General features: G+C 38.2%; 1 protein-coding gene across 3 annotated transcripts in view; it reads left to right on the top strand.

Annotated features, from left to right (window-relative positions):
* tenm1 (teneurin transmembrane protein 1) overlaps positions 1–19,407 on the top strand; it is a 254,249-nt gene that overhangs the window by 169,019 nt on the left and 65,823 nt on the right. For 2 of the 3 annotated variants that reach the window (XM_077577571.1, XM_077577570.1), the window contains exons 19-22: positions 7,137–7,280; positions 10,242–10,494; positions 11,165–11,185; positions 17,022–17,254. In XM_077577571.1, the coding sequence (XP_077433697.1) occupies positions 7,137–7,280; positions 10,242–10,494; positions 11,165–11,185; positions 17,022–17,254 (651 nt within the window). The remainder of the gene's footprint in view (positions 1–7,136; positions 7,281–10,241; positions 10,495–11,164; positions 11,186–17,021; positions 17,255–19,407) is intronic. The other variant, XM_077577573.1, reaches the window with a different exon arrangement.

Here is a 19,407-nt window from a genome sequence, read left to right as displayed (position 1 = left end):
ACATGTTACAATTTGTAACATGTTTTTAATGCACATTTTTATATGCATTATAAACAAACATTTGTGTAACTTACAAAAAGGAAAGAGAATACATACTTTAAACAACGATATGGAACACCTTTGCACATTGACACGTTCACGCTGCTTATTGACTGTTTCTAAAAATATAAAAATGAATACAATAGAAAACACAATTACTTAAATTATTGTATTATGGGTCATCAAATCAGTGTCAATTGTCTGTCCACTTGTTTACCTGTAGTGATTTTGAAAGTCTTGTTTTGATGTGACTTCACAAAAAGGCAAAACATGAACAACATGAAAATAATAATTTACACTGACTCAAATGAAGTCTCATGAGATTTCTAAAGTCATTACGTCCCTGAAGTTTGGTAAAACTTTGTTCAATGTTCTGGTTTATAAAAGCTGGGGCATTAAATCTTAGACCCTTAAACCCTTCCTCCTCTCTATTCAACACAAACTCATGCACATCTCTACTATTTTTTAAACAACATAACTCAACTTGGAAATAATTCCGGCTTATAGAAACTGGCTGCAGGCATTGCGCAAATCAAAAACTCAAGATGCATTTTGGGACATATACTGTAATTTAGTCTGTGGGCACTGTAAGCTATAAAGGGCTAGAAGTCCTTATACTGTTTTCGAGCTTGAACAGGCCACATAAAATAACATGGAGGGCTCTTGACATATGTTCTATAAAGGCTTTTTTTTAATATATATATATATATATATATATATATATATATATATATATATATATATATATATAAGCTCACTTTGCTTTATGACGTTAAACTCCCAGATATAGGTCTCATCTTATACTACTTTGAAACTTTGCACAGACAAATCAAAAGGTTTTCTTTTGTATTTATTATTTTCCACTCATCCCTTTCTCATCTGTCACTTTTTGTTATATCAGATTTTTACTTGTTCTATTTACCTCCTTCTCCAAACAGATATCGCTCTCATCTTTGCCCTTCCTGCTTCCCTTCCTCTTGTGTTGTTTTTCTTTCTCGGTATGGTTATGTTTTATCCTCCATACTTGTTATTTTCTCCATTCATTCTCATCTCCCCTGTCGTCTTCCTTGTCTCACGGTGTCCTCTTGTTCTTTCGTCTGAACACTTGTCCTCCCCTTAACATCCCCTCTCTAGACATTCTGGTGCTTTGCTGGCACAGCGACCCACGTAAACACAGATTGTATGTCCACACACACACACAGCAAAAGAGTCTGCAAGAAAGGGAGATCATGCTCTGTTTGCTGGGGTGAACACATGCCTGAGGCTTCAACAGAGGGGAATGAAAGCTTTCACCTTTGTGCTATAGTGCATGTGGATATTGTTTGTACGGGAGTGTGCAATTGTGTGTAATATATCAGTAGTGATATTGGGTTGTGAAAACACACTTTCCCTTTGCACTTTGCTCTTCTTATTGAGATTTGCGGTAATGTTTCCGGATTGAGGTTTGTGGGATTCCGGAGACATCAGCAGATTCAGATATCTGCTTGCTGCCCTCTAAATGTGATTTGCCTGAAAGAAAAATCCTTAATATGCCTTTATTGGAAGGAACCCCTTTGTTTTCTGATTGACACAAATTTATTTTAACAGCATGACAATCTTGTTTAAGTTTTCTGGAAATGTGTTTTTCTTCCCTTACTGTTTTGTGATTTTCATTAGTACAATGATACATCTTTTTCCTCATTATGCATAAATACTGTGACCTGCCTAGTAATTATAGAACAACTGCTTTGAGGACGCTTGTGGATATTCTCATTTATCCAGGTTATTTTTTTCTCAGGACATTAAATCGATGGCCACTGGACTGCATGTTTGTCTTAGAAGACGTTTCACCTCTCATCCGAGAAGTCTTCATCAGTTCATGCAACAAGACTTGATTAGCTCAGAAAAGGCTGGCAAAATGTCTTTCAAGAAAAACAAAGCAGCCCAGTTGTGCTGTTTAAGGACAATTGTTCTAGTGTTGTGGCTCTGGAGATTGTCATTGGTCTCGAGACCACTTTTTAAAGGTCTTGTCTCAGAATCAAGAGCATTTTTACTCAGTCTCGGACAGGGCGGACTCAGGATTATTTATCAAAAACAGTCTAAATGCCAGTACTACTGTGGTCCTTGATAAACGTTCAATGCAAGTGCTCACTAGTGCCACGCCCCCTTCACCCAGAGAGTGGATGAACATGGGAGACGCACCGCCCCCCCAAAAATAGACAAATGTCAGCAGTAAATACTAATGAAGTTTGGCTTTGAAAACCAAATAATTCATTTTTAAAGAGAAATGTAAAGCAGAAAAACTCTGTCCATGTTGTTTTTGTGATTTTCCTTTGATAGTCATGGTCTTGTCTCGGTCTTAGTCCGATACTGCATTAAAACAGTGGTATTGGTATCGGCAAGTACTAACAAGTAACATGCCAATACCATTGTTTCCAACACTAATATAGGACTTTGGATGCAGCATCTTGTGTCTTGCTTGTGCACGACATTCACTGATGTGTGACGTGTTCACTTCATGCCGAGCCAAGTATTGGCGAATGCTCTGAACCAATGGCAGGGCAGCTTTTTCACATTGAAAAATAAAACAACAACTAGGTATCGGTACGGTATCAGCATCGGCCGATACTGCAAAACTGGGTATCGGAATCGGTATTGAGGGACAAAAAACAGTATCAGAACAACACTAGCTATCAGACCTTTCTGCGATCTGAACAGATAACAAAGACAACATGAATGCAAAAATGTTGTCACTAAAACTAAAAATCTGTTTATTTAACTTAAATCCTATATGCATAACAATATTGAATAAGAAAAATAAGAAGGTAGAACAATTCAGCTTGGTCCTATGCAAATTAGCCAAGTGTCTAGTGGAACACACTGTAAGAGGCTACAAGCAGCTGGGAGCATTTCAGTGTTGCTCAAGGACACTTCAGCCATGTGTCTCGCAATGATCTTAAACCGCAGTCCCCATTGTGGTAGGTGACGATCTTAACCAAATCTTAACCAAAATAGTTCTATGAGAGGTGGGATTTGAAATTTTAACTATGAAGACGGATCTAGACTGATGCCAAGCTTCTGTAGTATTGTATAGTAGTATAGTATAGTATTCATGGTAGTATTGTTCTATTTTCCAGCTCTTTAGTTGTGTTATATACAGAATTTTAAAGTGCTTAATTTAAGACAATACAACTCGTGGGCAGTATTTTATTTTGAAATGGCTTGGTCAGAACCAACAAAAAGCCAAAAAATGGTCACAATAACGGCTAGGGGTTAAAAGAATGGAAAGGTATTACATTTTTATTTAGTAGTAATATTCAGCAATATAGTAGCAATATTTGTAGCTAGGCTTCGAGGTTCTGAATATAATTGTTTTAGCCACATCTCTATTGATTGGAGTCACTGGTTTTACCTTTCCTGCCTTTTGGAATGTTCTCTCTTTTTGAAATGAATGTTTGACTTGGTACATAATCTGAATGCCCCACTTATGTATTCCACTGTCTCTACCGATATTTCTGCTGACTTAACTTCTCAAATCCCTTGAGTACATGTCAATTCACATGCATGTGGGTCTACAACGAAGAAAGTTAGCTAGATCAGTGCCTACAGTGTTTGACAGTGGCAGGTCCTAATCCGCCACATTTGTGTCAGAGATGTCAAGTTGTCTTTTTATCCCCACTTCATAAATGTCTTTGTTGTGTGTGTGTGTGTATATATATATATATATATATATATATATATATATATATATATTATTCCTCTGCATGAACCACACTCATGGCCTACTGATTTGAATATGAAGTGCTGTTTTGTTCCTTTGCATAATAACACTTAAAGGGGGGGATGGTTGCAGTGACTATTGTTAGCATTAAACATTAAACACAGCAAAGGTGTAGAATATTATACAATGCACGCATTCTGAACTGGGTGTGACAAAAAATGATGTTATCTTTAATTTTTCTTACTGATTTTATTCAAGTAAGCAAAGCATTAATACACACTTTTAGCCTGCACATCTTCATTCATCAAATATCTGAGAGGTTTTTCCCCATTGAGCCTGTATAATAAACCCTTGTAAATAAAAAGTTTATTTTATATCTGCTAAAAAAAGCATGTCATTTGATTTTTATTTATCTTTTTTTGTAAGGCAGGATTTTGTTTGTAGCAATATGGTTGGATTTTTGTCATCTGATTCAGTCTAATTTGCTGTCAAGCTGCAGTGGGAAGCTGCACAGTGTATCAATACAACAAAGAGGCCAGGCACCAAATTCTAGAGCTCTTTCATACAAGAATGACTCCTTTTGATTACACTGCTACTTCATACTGATCTTTGCAGACAGACTCACTGATGAGGTTTTGCTGTACAGGCCTTTCATCTGGTTCAGCCCAACATGCAATATAGCTTTGAGAGAGATTAAATTCAACTTCACTGTTACTGCAGGCACATCATCAATGAAATAAAGATGTTTCTATATAGGGGTTGAACCCAGGCATCCTAACCCTGGCCCCAAAATAATTCATCAATATGCACTGGATTATACTGCACTTGAGAGCAACATGTGCAGCATGCAACATGGTCAAGTGTCTCACTGAAAAGACTCATTGAAGAGTCTGCTTTTGAAATGTTTTTGACGTAACCCACCAAAAAATGCATTATATATAAAACTAACAGATATAGTACATGCAGCCATTTGTACCAAAATAGGACATGTTATTTCACACAAGAATCAGAACAAGATACGAGTGTTGTAGTTTCTGTGATGTGACCACAATGTTCCAGTTGATGTACCAAGTAGAAAATTTACACAACCCTGATCAAATGCCAAGTGTTTGTGATGTATAAAATGACACCAGGATAAATCATCTCAAACATTAAGGGGCCTATACAAACACGGTGCTCGGCATATGCCTATCACGCACTGCACGGTGGGCATCAACTGCCTGGGGGGGGGGCAAAAAAAATATCTAACTCGTAAAAAATAATAATAATAGTAATTATAATAATATCAGTATGTAATATTTAAAATAAAAATGTGTAAAGCATACATTTTGTGTTCCTCTATTGCCCGTATTGAGTGAAATTGAATACATTTCTTGGGCGCATGCGGAGCTAAAGGCAAAGGCTGAGAGTGCCTGGAGGGCATGCGAGTGCGCCTAGTCGCTGGTTCGTCCCCCGAGTAAATTTGCGGTCCTCTCCTGAGCCGATATTGAGTGAACTTAAATACATTCTTTCACGTACGTGGAGGTAAAGGCAAGTCGAGGCTCCACAAAGCGGGGCTGAGAGAGCCCCGTGCGTAACAGGTGTTGTGCCAATGTACTTACCCCCGAAAAAAATGTACCCCTTGCCGCGGGAGCGCGCACTCAATGACGTCACACTACTACGTGTGATTGCTACGGCCAGTCTTTTCATTTAAAGACACGAACAACATACTTATATTTCAGTTTTATAATGCTTGTATTTAACGACCGGTAGCTGCGTGGAGAAGCAAAAGAAAAGCAAGTAGGCCCTACTCAAACTCGTGTTTGTCAGCAAACTCAAGGTGCGTTCATTGACCACTCACACAGTAGGACATCTCAAATTTCCATAGAAAAACTAATTCAGTGCACCAAACCACAATGACTAGTCCTACGTGAGCACATTACAGGGGGTACGTGGAAACATTATATTATTTATTTGCCCCATCATCACAGATGACTGATGAAAATAAAAATAAAAATGCTACAGCAGGTCTGATTATTTTTCTCTTTAGTGTTCTGTTCATGCTGTTAATACCTGCTGTTTGCAGGGAACTAATTCAAAGGAGCTCCAGAGTTTTTGTGGTGAATGTTATGAGAATTATATATTACAAATGCAGATTTATTCTTTATTTTGATTATTATTCTACTCATATAGCATATTAATTTGATTAACAAAGAAGACAATGCCCAAGAATTAAATGCTCAAACATGAAATGTGATAAAATGTTCCATCATAATCTGTTCCATTCTACTTTTGTAGAATCAATATGCAAGAGTGAAGGATTACTCTTTTTTTTTTTCCTCTCTCCTTTATTCACACAAAGCAATAGAGTGAGGGACTATTCATGACTCCACCGAAATAGGTGGAAAGGTTTGCCCATTAGCAATTGTTATATTACCAATTTTTTGTGATGATATTGACAAGTTATTTTATAAATATTAAGCAAAATTGACAAATACTCAGATATTGTTCATTTCTGTCAGGGGTGGGTGGTGGGTGTGGCACCACAAAGTATTTATGCTTAGGGCACCAAAATGGCAAAATGGCCTATAACTTGGTCTGTGCAATGCCATCACTATACTACACAGCCAGTGTGGTGTTCTTTTGGTGTTGAGCAGTGCTGCGTTTGCACCAAACGTACCTTTTGGAATTCCAGCCCAATATTTCAAACTTGGTTTCATCAGACCAGAACATGTTTTCCCACGTGTTTTTGCAAAATTTTGAACTTGCCCGGGCTGTGTAAACTTTTTATATCCACTGTATTTGTAGATGAGAGAGATGTATAACTAACATTAAATGTTGAACTATACATGTGTTTTTCACATTTTTGTGAAAATTTGTATTTGAAAGCAATATACCAACTCATGTTGATGTTAGATGTGATAGTTTTCCATTATTTAAAGATAAAATTGAGCCACTGACAACTAGGGTGAGCTAACTCTTTATGTGTATCTTTCTGATGAATGCAGACATATACTGTAGTTCCAATTTCGTGATATGTAGGGGAAAGTCCATCATTGCACTCAAGGATTCATTTGTGCAACACTGGGCCATTTCCCATTTCCAAGCTAGGCTTCACCTCACACAAAAAAAACGTCCCACTAATGTGAGGTTAGGAGATTGATAGAAGACTAAAAAAAAAAGTAATGCTTCAGCTTTTGTGCCAGTACATACTGTATGTGTGTTATTATATGTTGTATGCCACTTTCATGAAAACAAAATAAAATGTAAAAAAAATAATAATAATAAAAAAGCAGACAAAAATGAATTTAGCCTGCTCTAGTTCTCAGTGGTTAAATTATACATTGTTTAAATATTGTTTAAACTGAACTCAACTTTAATCTAATGCCTGCATCTGTGTGCATATGTTTGCTTTTAGTGTCAGTCGGCTATGAGTATGAATCGTGCCCTGGAGTTATTCAGTGGGAGAGGAGAACAGCTCTGATGCAGGGTTTTGAGCTGGTGCCCTCTCACCTAGGAGGTTGGTCCTTGGACAAACATCATTCCCTCAACATTCATAGTGGTAAGTATGTCCCAAATATATATTGAGTCAAACTTGACATTTTGTATATTTGTTCTAGGAAACTGTTATCTAGCTGTAATGCTACTGCACAATACACAATAGGCAGAAAACACTGAAGTAGGGGTTGACATTTAACCACAATGTCTAATACAGTGCCTGTGTTGGTGGAAGCATTATAACATATGCAATCGCACCAACGTGACCAGATGAAATTCCTACTTGCACACGCTGAAAAATAGCTCACAAAATGTGACCAATTTGGTCGCAGTCTCAAGTCCTGAAATTTATGTTTTAAAACTTTTCAAACCAGATTCCTCAATAATTACAAAATCTGAAGAAAGAGCAGGCAAAGAGCTATTTAATCTTACATACCAGTATATATGTATTTCTGTAAAATGTTGAGCTTCAAAAAGCTGCTTTTTGGCATTACTTAAAAATGCTAAAAGAAGACCTAATAAACCAAGTAAGTGTAAGGTTGCGCTTTACTTTTTCTGTAATTCCTAATTTTAAATGTCAACAGTACAGGCAGATCACTTGAGTCCATGTTGGTTTTGGTAAAGGTCTTTGTGATTGTATAATCAGTTTATCACTGCACTGCACCAGCATTGGTAGTTAGCAAATGGACTGTGAAAATAAATAAATAAATGCAGCGTGCTCACACCATTGTCTGACAATAGAAACACAATAAAATGCAAATGCAACCAACTGTATAATGAATTTGGCTACATTAAAACACATGAGTAGTAATTACAGAGAGCAGGGGCTGTGTAAAAGTTCAGCTGTGCATCAGCGTGTGGCGGCAGCAGGTCACTGGACTGGGCCGTCCAAAAGACATTTTCTAACAGATTTTCCAACACCAAAATCATGTTTTTTTTATTCCATCACCTGATACGTATGTTTGTCTTTTTATTTGCTACTGATATCATAAAATAGTGATTTGTTAGGCTGCCTGATATGATTCCTGCAGCATCAGTCATAAAAGTGGCTGACTGACTGAAAGAATAACTATTGTGGATGCTTCCTATTATTTCAAAAACAAATGCTGAGCTGCTGTCATTCTCCTATAATGCCACAACAGGGGGGTGATTGGTGAGCTCTTGCACTGGTGCGGACTGCTATTCGTAAATTTGCCTATTCTGTTTTTTTATTTATTTTTTTGTGTGTGGGGGAGACCTATCCTGTGTTATCCACAGAAAAACACATATTTGCTGTTTTTGTGCCAGGTTCTATTATTTATAAAAATATTGTTTGTTAGTGTTGTGGTGCCTAGCAACTACGGTGAACATTTAGACGCTGAGATTTGTGTCCATTATTTGAAAAAGAAAAGAAAAAAGCTCCGCCAGACCGGATGGAGATCATCTGTGAAAATCAATTTTCAAGTCTTGGCACAGACTCTCAATGGGATTTAGTTCTGGACTATGACGAGGTCATTATAACATGAATATTCTTTAAGGTAAACAAATCCTTATTTATCAGGAAAAAGGAAGAAAAACCTCTATAAATCTGTAAATAACTTTGTGTTTTCGAGAATACAGGTTTCTGACTTTAATTCAAGTACACAAAGACACACACAAGTGTTTTTATATGGATATTGTTTAATATCTACTTCTGTTTGGAGATACAAAAGACAACAAAGGATGCTATACTACGATAAAGCTCAACGAATGAAACAACTAGCATAGAGGTTTGATGCGAAGACTCATGGCTCGGTCAGGTGGAGAGGGGGCGCTTCAGAGAAAAGGTTGGCAAGAAAAAACTTACCGAAAATCGTAAATGTGCTCTCACTCTCACTCTTGTCCTGGACTTGTGGTTCATACCTCTTCCACTGTGGCCTGCGACAATGATAGGAGGCACGCATGGCCTAAAAGTGTGGTTGGGCTTCCAGCCTGGCAGACAACAGCAGGGCTGTGAGATTGGTTTAAAATTGGTGGGAGTCATCCTGCATGGTGTGGGTGTGGTGCAATGTGACTGTCCAAACTGTGGGGAATATTTGTTACAACAGTTAAATGACTTTTGAAAGCAACTGGATTGTTTCTTGGTGTATCAGAGTACAGCGTGACAAATAAAATAGACTTCTCATATTTATATTCACTTAAAATTTTGAAAACCATATATCATTTGTTTTACACTTCACAATTATGTGCTACTTTGTGTTGGTCTATCACATAAAATCTCAACAAAATACAGTCAAGTTTATGATTGTGAGGTCACAAAATGTGAGAATGTTCAAGGTTTATAAATGCCTTTTCAAGGCAATGTATGTCTATCCTGCTTAAAGCATGGCAGAATACTAAAGACTGTAAGTCTTTCACTTGATAGTCAGTCAGGTAAAAAGACAGCAACCCGAATTACTGGCAGTACTTAAACACAAAAAAAAAACTATTAAAATATTGTGAAAGCACACCAAAAATGCTTGTAGTGTAGAATACACAACACAGGGCACAAAACAAACTGACAATGAAACACTGCTCATCACAAAAACAGTGGAATTAAAGGACAGAAGTGAGGGGGTGACAACCGGACACAGATGTAGCAAATAAGCACAAGTTAGCTCATCACACACACAGGAACAAAGGAAACAACAATAATGGGATCTACAAAATCAAATGCAACCTTCTCAATAAAACAAAGTCTTTCCTAAGCAGCCCCAGATCTAACATTTGGCCTACATGTGCAACTCTACTGAACACTCGTTAACATTTCACAAAATTTATGTTTTTCCATTATGTTGTTGTTTTTACATACAGTAAGTTACATCTAATAGCTATTGCAATTGTTTGTTAGTTTTAGAAATGTGTAATCAAATTTGTCAGGGACTTAGAAGCCTTGTCTGTTGAACGCCCTGGAAAACCACTGGGGTCTATCTCAATTCCACTTTTTGTGTTCCAATTTTAAAAGTGTATATTATAAGTAATTACATAATTAACACATTTGTTTTTTGTTTTGTTTTTTTATCCACAGGAATCCTCCACAAGGGAAATGGGGAAAATGTCTACCTCTCCCAGCAGCCCGCCGTTATCACCACAGTTATGGGAAACGGATTCTACCGTACTGTCCCCTGTGGGCCAAGCTGCAGTGGTGCAGCCCGTGATGTGATGCTTTATGCCCCCGTGGCACTGTCCAGTGGCCCTGATGGTTCTCTTTATGTTGGGGACTTCAACTTCGTTCGCAGAGTTCATCCAGATGGATACACCAGAACCATTTTGGAACTAAAGTGAGTTGCAAGCAGAATTTTAGTATGCAGTTTGAACATAATTGCATTACAATTAATTGAGATATAGTTATTATAGTTATAGAGAGTTATGGAGACATGCACTATGAGTTAGTTGTGGCTTTAGTTCTCATGAGAATATGTGTTTGTGATACCTTTTATTTCAGTTTGTCTTCATGCAGAAGTAGTGTATGTACATTTCCGACTTTAAACACTCTAATCTACCAGTCTTTACTGCGGAATGATGTTCTTGTGGTGGATTATGACAACATCACGCTGTGCTGGAGGCACTACAATCTCTATTGCTCGATTTTCTCAAGTATAGTACCTCAATGGAATTTCACTGTCATTTGTCCTGTAAAATGTTCTTCTTATGTGACTCAACTCATATTCACTGGTATTATTGCATTTCTTACTAATACTTCTGCTTCAGACTTTCATGGTGACTATATTTAATACTTCACGTTCCTGCGAGAAGAAACAGAAAACAGCTTCCTGCTTGGATTAATATTTAATATGAAACAATGCAGCCATTTAAATCATCGTTCTTTATGGAAATAAAACTCACTTTCTGTGGCTTGTCAAATGTTTTCAGTTCTCACTAGAATTGTGAGTTACATATTTGCCTTCTTTTCTGCTTTTTCTTAAATGCTCCATCGTGGCTTTTTATCAGGAACCGGGACACCAGACACAGGTGAGAAGGGTTTGTCTGCCAATTGCATTGAATTCCCTTTGATACACACACTTAATATTGCAAATGGCCCAATTCAAGACTTTTGATTATTTGTGATCCTGATATGAAGAAAGCCTACGGCCTGGTTTTGCCATGCAGTCTTTGCTGGCTCTGAGCCTTGATAGTGTGAGCTCTTTCCACCGTGTCCACAGAAAATTAGACGTGACACAGAGCGTCTTATTACCTGAACCTTTCTGTATCTGTATCACTTTTATCGATGGTTAGTGAATTTCAAGCTGAACATGTCTGCTTGTGACAGTGAGAGTTTTAAAATGTCATAGGCCAATGGGTAACATTAATACAGTACATATGTTGGCAAGTGTGAAAATGTTAGAATACGGGTAATGCTTAACCTGTAATTAACTCCCTCATCTTTCAAGGCAAAATGTTGTGTGCTATGACTACGTAAACATGATGCATACCATATGAAAGATTGAATTCCATTCTCTCATTAGAGAAAAACTATGATTGTAGCTTATTCCATTCTTTAGTAATCACCATTTGAAAATAAGTAATTTGAGTGACACCAAGCTAGAAGCCTAATGGAAAAAAAATAGGAGAAAACAAGCTGTATGTAAAAATATAATTTTTTTGCACAACAGCGACTTTGACACTAATATTTTTTTGTTTAGTGACGCTCTGTGAATTAGACTTAATATGTCAAATGCTTTGACCATTGACAAAATCCTTGAAAATGTTGTACTTCCTAAGATCCGCCATTCATATTATCATGTCATTTCAATCGCTTTGATTCACGGGATTCCATTGAAAATATATACTATGCTTCCATCTGCTGGCCATAGTAAGTGGGTGTTTTTTATTTTTTCAGCTCATTCGTGAAACCAGAGCGAACCAACCAAGACGTTGCTCTGCCTATTAAAAGAAAAAAAAAAACGTAGTTGACGTCAATTAACGTTGACGACAGGAAAATAGTAAATTTAGTTTAGCTGGCCATAGCCAGGCAACTACATGGAAAGGTTGAGTACCAGTAGCTCTCTTAATGCAGATTGTTATTGAAGATTGTTATCTAATAATTAGAGATGGCCGAGTACCTGGTATCAGTATCAGGCTGTTAAGTTATCGGTACTCAGGACGGTTGCTGAATCCAGTATCGACCACCTTCTTGTGGCCGTCTTATGATCAGGAATTTTAAATATTATAAATTAGAAGAACAGAAAATTAATGTAATTCTTAAAATTTTGTGCAATTTTAAAGAAAAGTAATACAAAGTACAGTAATACCTCGGCTGACGAACTCTTCAGCTCACAAACTTTTGGTCTCACGAACATTAAATTCACGAGCATATAGTCTCAGCTGACGAACTAGTTTTCGGCGGACGAACCAAATCACGCGACACGAGAAATCACGAGAAGCTGACGCACGCTCACGGCGTCCCAGTTCGTCACCCCCTTTCTTTGAGTGCGGGCGTGGTTTGTGTTCGGTAGACATTTTGGACCATTTTGGAGTGTACTTTTGCTATCATGGGACCGAAAAAGACCCCACCACAGGCTAGTGGTAAGCCTAAGAAGACATTAAAGAAAATTACGGTTGAGCAGAAGAAGGAGATAATCGAAAAACACGAACGAGGTGTGCGTTTGTGTGACTTAGCGTCCCAGTACCAGTACGCTAAGTCGAGGAGGAGGAGGAGATGGCTGCAGCATCAAGTGAGAGCATCAAGACCATGTTGACTAAGTGGAGTGATGTGCAGGCTTTTATCGAACAGTACCATTCAGAAAAGACTGTGGCTATGAGAATCATCAACATGATGAATGATAATGTGATGCCTCAGTTTCGTAAGACCTTACAACTCAGAAAGCAACAGGTGTCAATTAAGAGGTTTTTAGTCAGCACAAAGGATAAAGAGTCTCCTAAGAAGCAAAGAAGAGAAGCCACACCGGAGGTTGAGTTACCTACAGTCCTTATGGAAGGTGACTCTCCTTCCAAACAGTAACTTCTAACCTCCCTCCCTCCTTCTCCCACTCCATTCCATCAAGCCATCAACTACTGTACCATCACAAAGGCAAATAAAACGACTTTATTATACAGTACAGTGTATTTCTTTAATTACAATACAATAGCACATTTATTATATATAAAATAAGGTATATTTTGTGTAGTTTTAAGGCTTATTTAGTAGAAAATTATGTTTTATGGGGACCTGGGAACGGATTATTCTCATTTTAATGGTTTCCTATGGGAAATAAATGTTTGGAAGACAAACTTTTCGCCTCACACACACTTCCTGGGAACCAATTAAGTTTGTGAGCTGAGGTATCACTGTACATATATTACAAAACGGACAAATGTTCTAAGTTACTTAAACCTGAGAAGTAAATACTTCTGCGAATATGGCAAAACTGGTAAAATACATATTTCTATTAATGGATGATAAACCTTTAAAACAATACATGGTGTCGGTATACCAGGCCGTCAGATCATCTGACAGGCAGTTGTCTGCAAATGTCAGACCAAGAAAAGTAATGTTGTAAACCCTAATGCATGGAGTGTCTTCTTCTGGAGGCACTTAAGATACCCTTTCCTCACCCTGGGGGGTTCTCCTTTACTTCCTGCTTCCATGGCTGCTTTTTACTGTTTGGAGCATATTTCGTTTTTATGCTATACTATTGTTCTCCCAAGTCAAATGCATTAATTATTCATCCACATTCAGCTCTCAAAGCTTTCCTCTCCACGTTTTTCCCTGCAAAGTGTCTATCAGTAAGCGGGGTTTCTAAAGCAAGGTGCCCTCATGGGGAGACAATATGGGATGTACTCAGTGTAAAACCATTGTCTGTTCTTTGCCTTCAAAAGGAACACACAAGGGGAAGACGTCCTCTGCAATATAGTCTGAGAACAAGACAGTCCAGATGACCGAGTCGATCAGCTTGGATAGCTTTTTCTTTTTTAACATGTTCATGGAGCAGGAGAGGCTACAGTGACATTATTTCTTATTTGGTTGTTGTGTTCATTCCTCTTTAATTGGCTACATGCCTTTTGAGATGAGCATCTAATTTAGAAAAAAGACAGTCAAGTGATTTGTAATCAGCTCTGTGCACCGGCAATGCTTCCTGAAACTTTAAGAGGCCCAACAAATATTTTATGCCGCACAGAACAGTGACACACTTTGAAACTCGGTGAAAAACTCTCCTTGGATCAAGTTTAAATTATGCATGTGTGATTCAGTGCAGAGTTCTGCAAACAGTTTTACGCTTAATGGACTCCAATGACTGACAGACCCTGGTCTGGGCTGCATTAGTTTTCTGTATGAGCTAAGAATGTTTAGGTTAATATCAATATGCATTTGAATGCTTCAAGTGGTTTGATTATATCAGGGTTATTCAATTAAAATGAAAAGGGACAAACGGTCAAAAACTGTACAGTCCTATATTCCAGCCTATATATATATATATATATATATATATATATATATAATTTATTTGTATTTATTTTTTTGTTGTGGATGACTGGTTAGCACGCCCGCCTCTTAATGCATAGGTCGTGCGTTTGAATCTAGGCTGTGGCCTTCCTGGGTGGAGTTTGCATGTTCCTCCCGTGCCTGCGTGGGTTTGCTCCCACATTCCGAAAAACATGCATGGTAGGTTAATTGGAGAGTCTAAATTGTCCCTTGGTGCGATTGAGTGTGAATGGTTGTTTGTCTATGTGTGCCCTGTGATTGGCTGGCAACCAGTTCAGGGTGTACCCCGCCTACTGCCTCAAGACAGCTTGGATAAGCTCCAGCAGCCCCGCGACCCTTGTGAGGAATAAGTGGTTCAGAAAATGAATGGATGGATATAATTTTATTTAAAAAAAAATAATAATAATGTATTTCTCCAAACTGAGCTGACGTTCACCTTTCCATCCATACTGTACATGGCTAAAAGAGAATCATTAACTCTACCTGACAAACAAGCCAACATTTTCTTTGTGAGAAGTGTTCATGGTCTGTGTGCTAAGAATGAAATGTTTTGTAACACATTGCTTGATATGTATCAATTCTAATGACTATACTGAAGGACCACCTTGCTAACTTCTTATTTGAAGTAATATGAAAAATTTAACACACATGATCACATCAATACCATGTCTGAGTGTTTATAGTGCTCACAGAGAGAAATTAACTATCCCAGCTGGCTTCGGGCAGTAGGCGGGGTACACCCAGAACTGGTTGCCAGCCAATCACAGGGCACACAGAGACGAACAACCATCCACACTCACAATCACACCTATGGACAATTTGGAGTGTTCAATTAACCTGCCATGCATGTCTTTGGGATGTGGGAGGAAACCGGAGCACCCGGAGAAAACCCACGAAAGCACGGGGAGAACATGCAAACTCCACCCAGGAAGGCCGAAACCCGGACTCGATCTTACGTCCTCTGCACTGGGAGGTGGACGTGCTAACCAGTCATCCACCGTGCCACCCGATTATTTATTTATTAGTATTTATTTAAAAGGAAATGATATAACCTGACCCGGCTTTCATATTTGCATACATGACAGCACCTCCTTCAGTCTCATCTCGTTCGTCAGCAAACGGGCGTCGCCAATCACGGATTGATAGACTTTCCATGAGTATTGACTCTGGGGAGTTGCGTGATCGACTCGGATTCTTCAAAAAATGCTGCATTTCATCAGGGGAATCGGTTGAACTGAGACAGCATTCACGGCTTTGCTCCTCGCCGGTGAACATTGCTGCAAACATTAGATGTTACGGCATCTCGACAATTATGTTATGGGAGCTATTACAAGCTTGCTTTAATACAACCAGTGTAAATAAAAAATGCGTACACTTTAAGTCATGGACATAATCAGTGTTTTCATTCATCTGCAGTATAGCTGACATAACAGTTATCCTTTGTTCAAATTGAAATGGAAAATGAAAATGGTGTTAATTACTTGTTATAGTACTAAGTTTAAATAGGCTTATGTGTTTATGTAAATCAAGAGTAATATTGTAAAGAGTGTAAAGGGTAATATTTCAAATATGTGGATGCCATGCTTTCTTAACACAAATATGATCACCTAACGACTTAAATATACTGTAATGGGGTACAATTATAACCAATCTGTTATATAGCGTTAAGACCAGAATTCACATCTCAGTAGGCTGCTTGTTCTGAGGTGAGTGAATCTAATAAATTTGCCTGCTCTTGGTTATATGCCTTATTTGCCAATAAGAAACATTTCAAAGTGAGTGTCCAGTCGTGACTGAAAGCAAAGCTTATTTTGGGCAAATGTTCTTTCCTTTGCTTTGCCTGTAGACAGACGCAAGTAGAGTTGAGTGTGCAGTGGTGATTTGGTGCTCAGGTCATTCTCACCACTGTGCACAGCTGCCCCATCCGACCAGCTCACCCACGCACAGTGCCGACGTACGCCTCGCTAGAATGCATACTGCCCTGCCGAATGGATGAATCCCACCCAGTTACTCATGCCTGTGAGGCTGTGGGGGTGGGGGAGGAGCAGCTGCTGAGCTTGTTAGACCTGATTTGCGCGTGATTTATATTATGTAAATAATTTAATCATATTGAAATTGTATATGATCATAGCCAACAATACCTTTACAATTACATTAATACAATTTTGACAGATCAACAGTATTTTGTCAAAATGTGTTTATGGGGAAAAAATTGTCTTAGCACAATGTCTCACACACTTGCCACTTTCACATATCATTTCCTGCCTCAAAAATACACTACTAAATCAAAATTTACTCAGGCCATGAGTAATTGCAGACTTGAATGTACTCTGTAAAAGTGTTGCACTTTTCTAACTTTGCTCTCCGCTGACCTGTCCTCAATAGCACCAGCCCGGCCCATAAATACTACTTAGCCATGGACCCAATGGGAGAAGTTCTTTATGTGTCGGACACCAGCAGTCGCAGAGTGTACAGGGTGAGGAACCTTGGTCAGCCGAAAGATCCGTCACGCAACCTGGAGGTGGTAGCTGGGACTGGGGAGCAGTGTTTGCCCTTTGACCAGAGCCACTGTGGAGAGGGCAGGAAGGCCACTGAAGCTGCACTCAATAACCCCCGAGGTAAGATCTTGTCACAGACAATGTTCTTACTAATTGACTGGTACACCCATTGTTGCCAAGGTTATTCTTGTTGCACTGTATGGACACATATACTGTATGTAGGAGTCAAGATTAAAGGTTTGTTTTCTGCATGGAACCCTTTTTTGGAGGAACAGTACCCGGGGACTGAATCTAGATCTTTTATTAGCATATTGGTCAGTGAAGCTGACTGAAAACTAACAAAAGTCCAAACATTTCTAAGTGTATAAAGTTTGGGGAAATTAATTTTCTATCCTAGCATGACTGATAAACCAATGTCCATAAAGGCATAGTTATATAAGTTTAGTGTGGAAGAGCTATGCTGTCTATAAAGAGTCATGATGTCCATTCAACCATTTATTTTCTATACCGGTCATTCTATTGAGGGTTACAGGCAGCTGGAATCTATCCCAGCTGACTACAGCGAAAGGCAGACTACAACCCTGAATGTAATAATTTTACAAAAACAAATTGTCACTTACATTTGTAGAAAGAAGATCCTGAGTTGTTTCACATATGACAGAACAATATTTTGTTTCATGATGGTGCTCTTTAAAGTTAAACCTTATTGCAGTGCATTTTCATTAACTGACTGCAAAGACTTTACTGTGATGATTACTGTAGCAATCAAGTATAAATATTACATATTTGTTTATGAATCATAGTGTGGTTTGTAATAATGTTTGGATGTACTGTAATTCTCTCAGCTAAAGTATTAATGTAATGGCTGGTTATGTTTTGACGACAACACGCAATCGTTTACAATAGTGATTATCTTCATTGCTTGTTCAAACGGCACTTTGAACGGATGCTCTCATGCGTATAGTATAATGCATTACTGGTTTAAAGATCGTACTGTGCGCTGCCAAAAATATCAATTATCCCCAGCAGTCTGCCCCGTTGACTCAAGCAAAAAAAATGTATGAGGCATGCATTCTGGGGTGCACATAATTCACATATTGTCAATAGTTACTCGGAAAAGACTATTTTTATTATAAGAAACTGTTCTCTCAGTGGAGGGCTAAAGACTTTTCATTGATGGGGCAGTGCTATTCTGAAAAATAAAATAAAATATTTTATGTAATGGGAGTCAGGAATTAGAAAATCAATAATGGGATTTGTTGCAACTATACTTGCAACTATGATTCTTTTGCATTATCTTAACACTCTTCACGTTGCTGTTTTAACAATCTTTGTAAATAAATATGTGAACATGGTACACCTCTAGTTTAGCTTAGCTTTACTGAATCATATTTGTCATCAGTGACATATTTTATGTACTACATATGTAGTTCTGTATATTTGCAACATAAAGTGTGACTGACACTTTTATACCATATCCGCCCACAAGATACGGTACCTCACCCGTCACGTTCTGATAGGGTCCCTCATGTTTCTCATGTTCTTTCAAGGCTTTCTTTGGATTGTTTGTGGATGTCAGGAAGCTTCGGAGCACATTACAATCCCTGGCAGAGTCAAGTGAGGCTCAATAGCTCTTCAATAAATATGTGACCATTAATTAAATAATTTGTTTTCTATCAACAACTAATTCAAATACAGTAAAGATTTTAATCCTAAATACCAAAAAATGTAAGAAAGCCCATTATTCACACACACACACTGCACAGTGTATGTGTGTGATGCCAGAAAATCTCTCATACTGTCTGGTTTAGTTGTGTGCACCCGTTTTGCTCCAGCCAATTAGGTTTCTCATTCACACCGTGACTGCTACAGCAAATGTTTTCAGATTAAAACTCTTACCAGACATTCACGGAAATCATAGCCTGTCATGTTTGCCCATCCCGTTTCATCGCATTGTCTCACAATTAACCCATTTTGTTCATGGTGACTTGAAACGGGGCTTCCGTGGCCCTCCGAATAGTGTAAACATAGCCTAAACAAAGGACAACAGTGGAGAACATCTAGCAGTATGTGTTCTGTTTTCTTTCTCCTTGGAATAGGATGGTTTATCACAAGGAACGTGTTGTTTGAGAAAAAAAAAAGTTATTTCCATTGCATTCCTGTTATTAACAAGACATTTTCTGTGGACAAATCAATGAACAAATGTGTGACCAGCCCACCCATTTAGATACTTTATTTAACTAATTATGTTGTGGCACATCAGTGTATTAGAA

This window comes from Vanacampus margaritifer, chromosome 10, assembly GCF_051991255.1.
Source record: "Vanacampus margaritifer isolate UIUO_Vmar chromosome 10, RoL_Vmar_1.0, whole genome shotgun sequence".
Taxonomy (NCBI): Eukaryota; Metazoa; Chordata; class Actinopteri; order Syngnathiformes; family Syngnathidae; genus Vanacampus; species Vanacampus margaritifer.
Note: the sequence above shows the minus strand (reverse complement) of the source record. Positions and strands in the feature narration are given on the sequence as shown.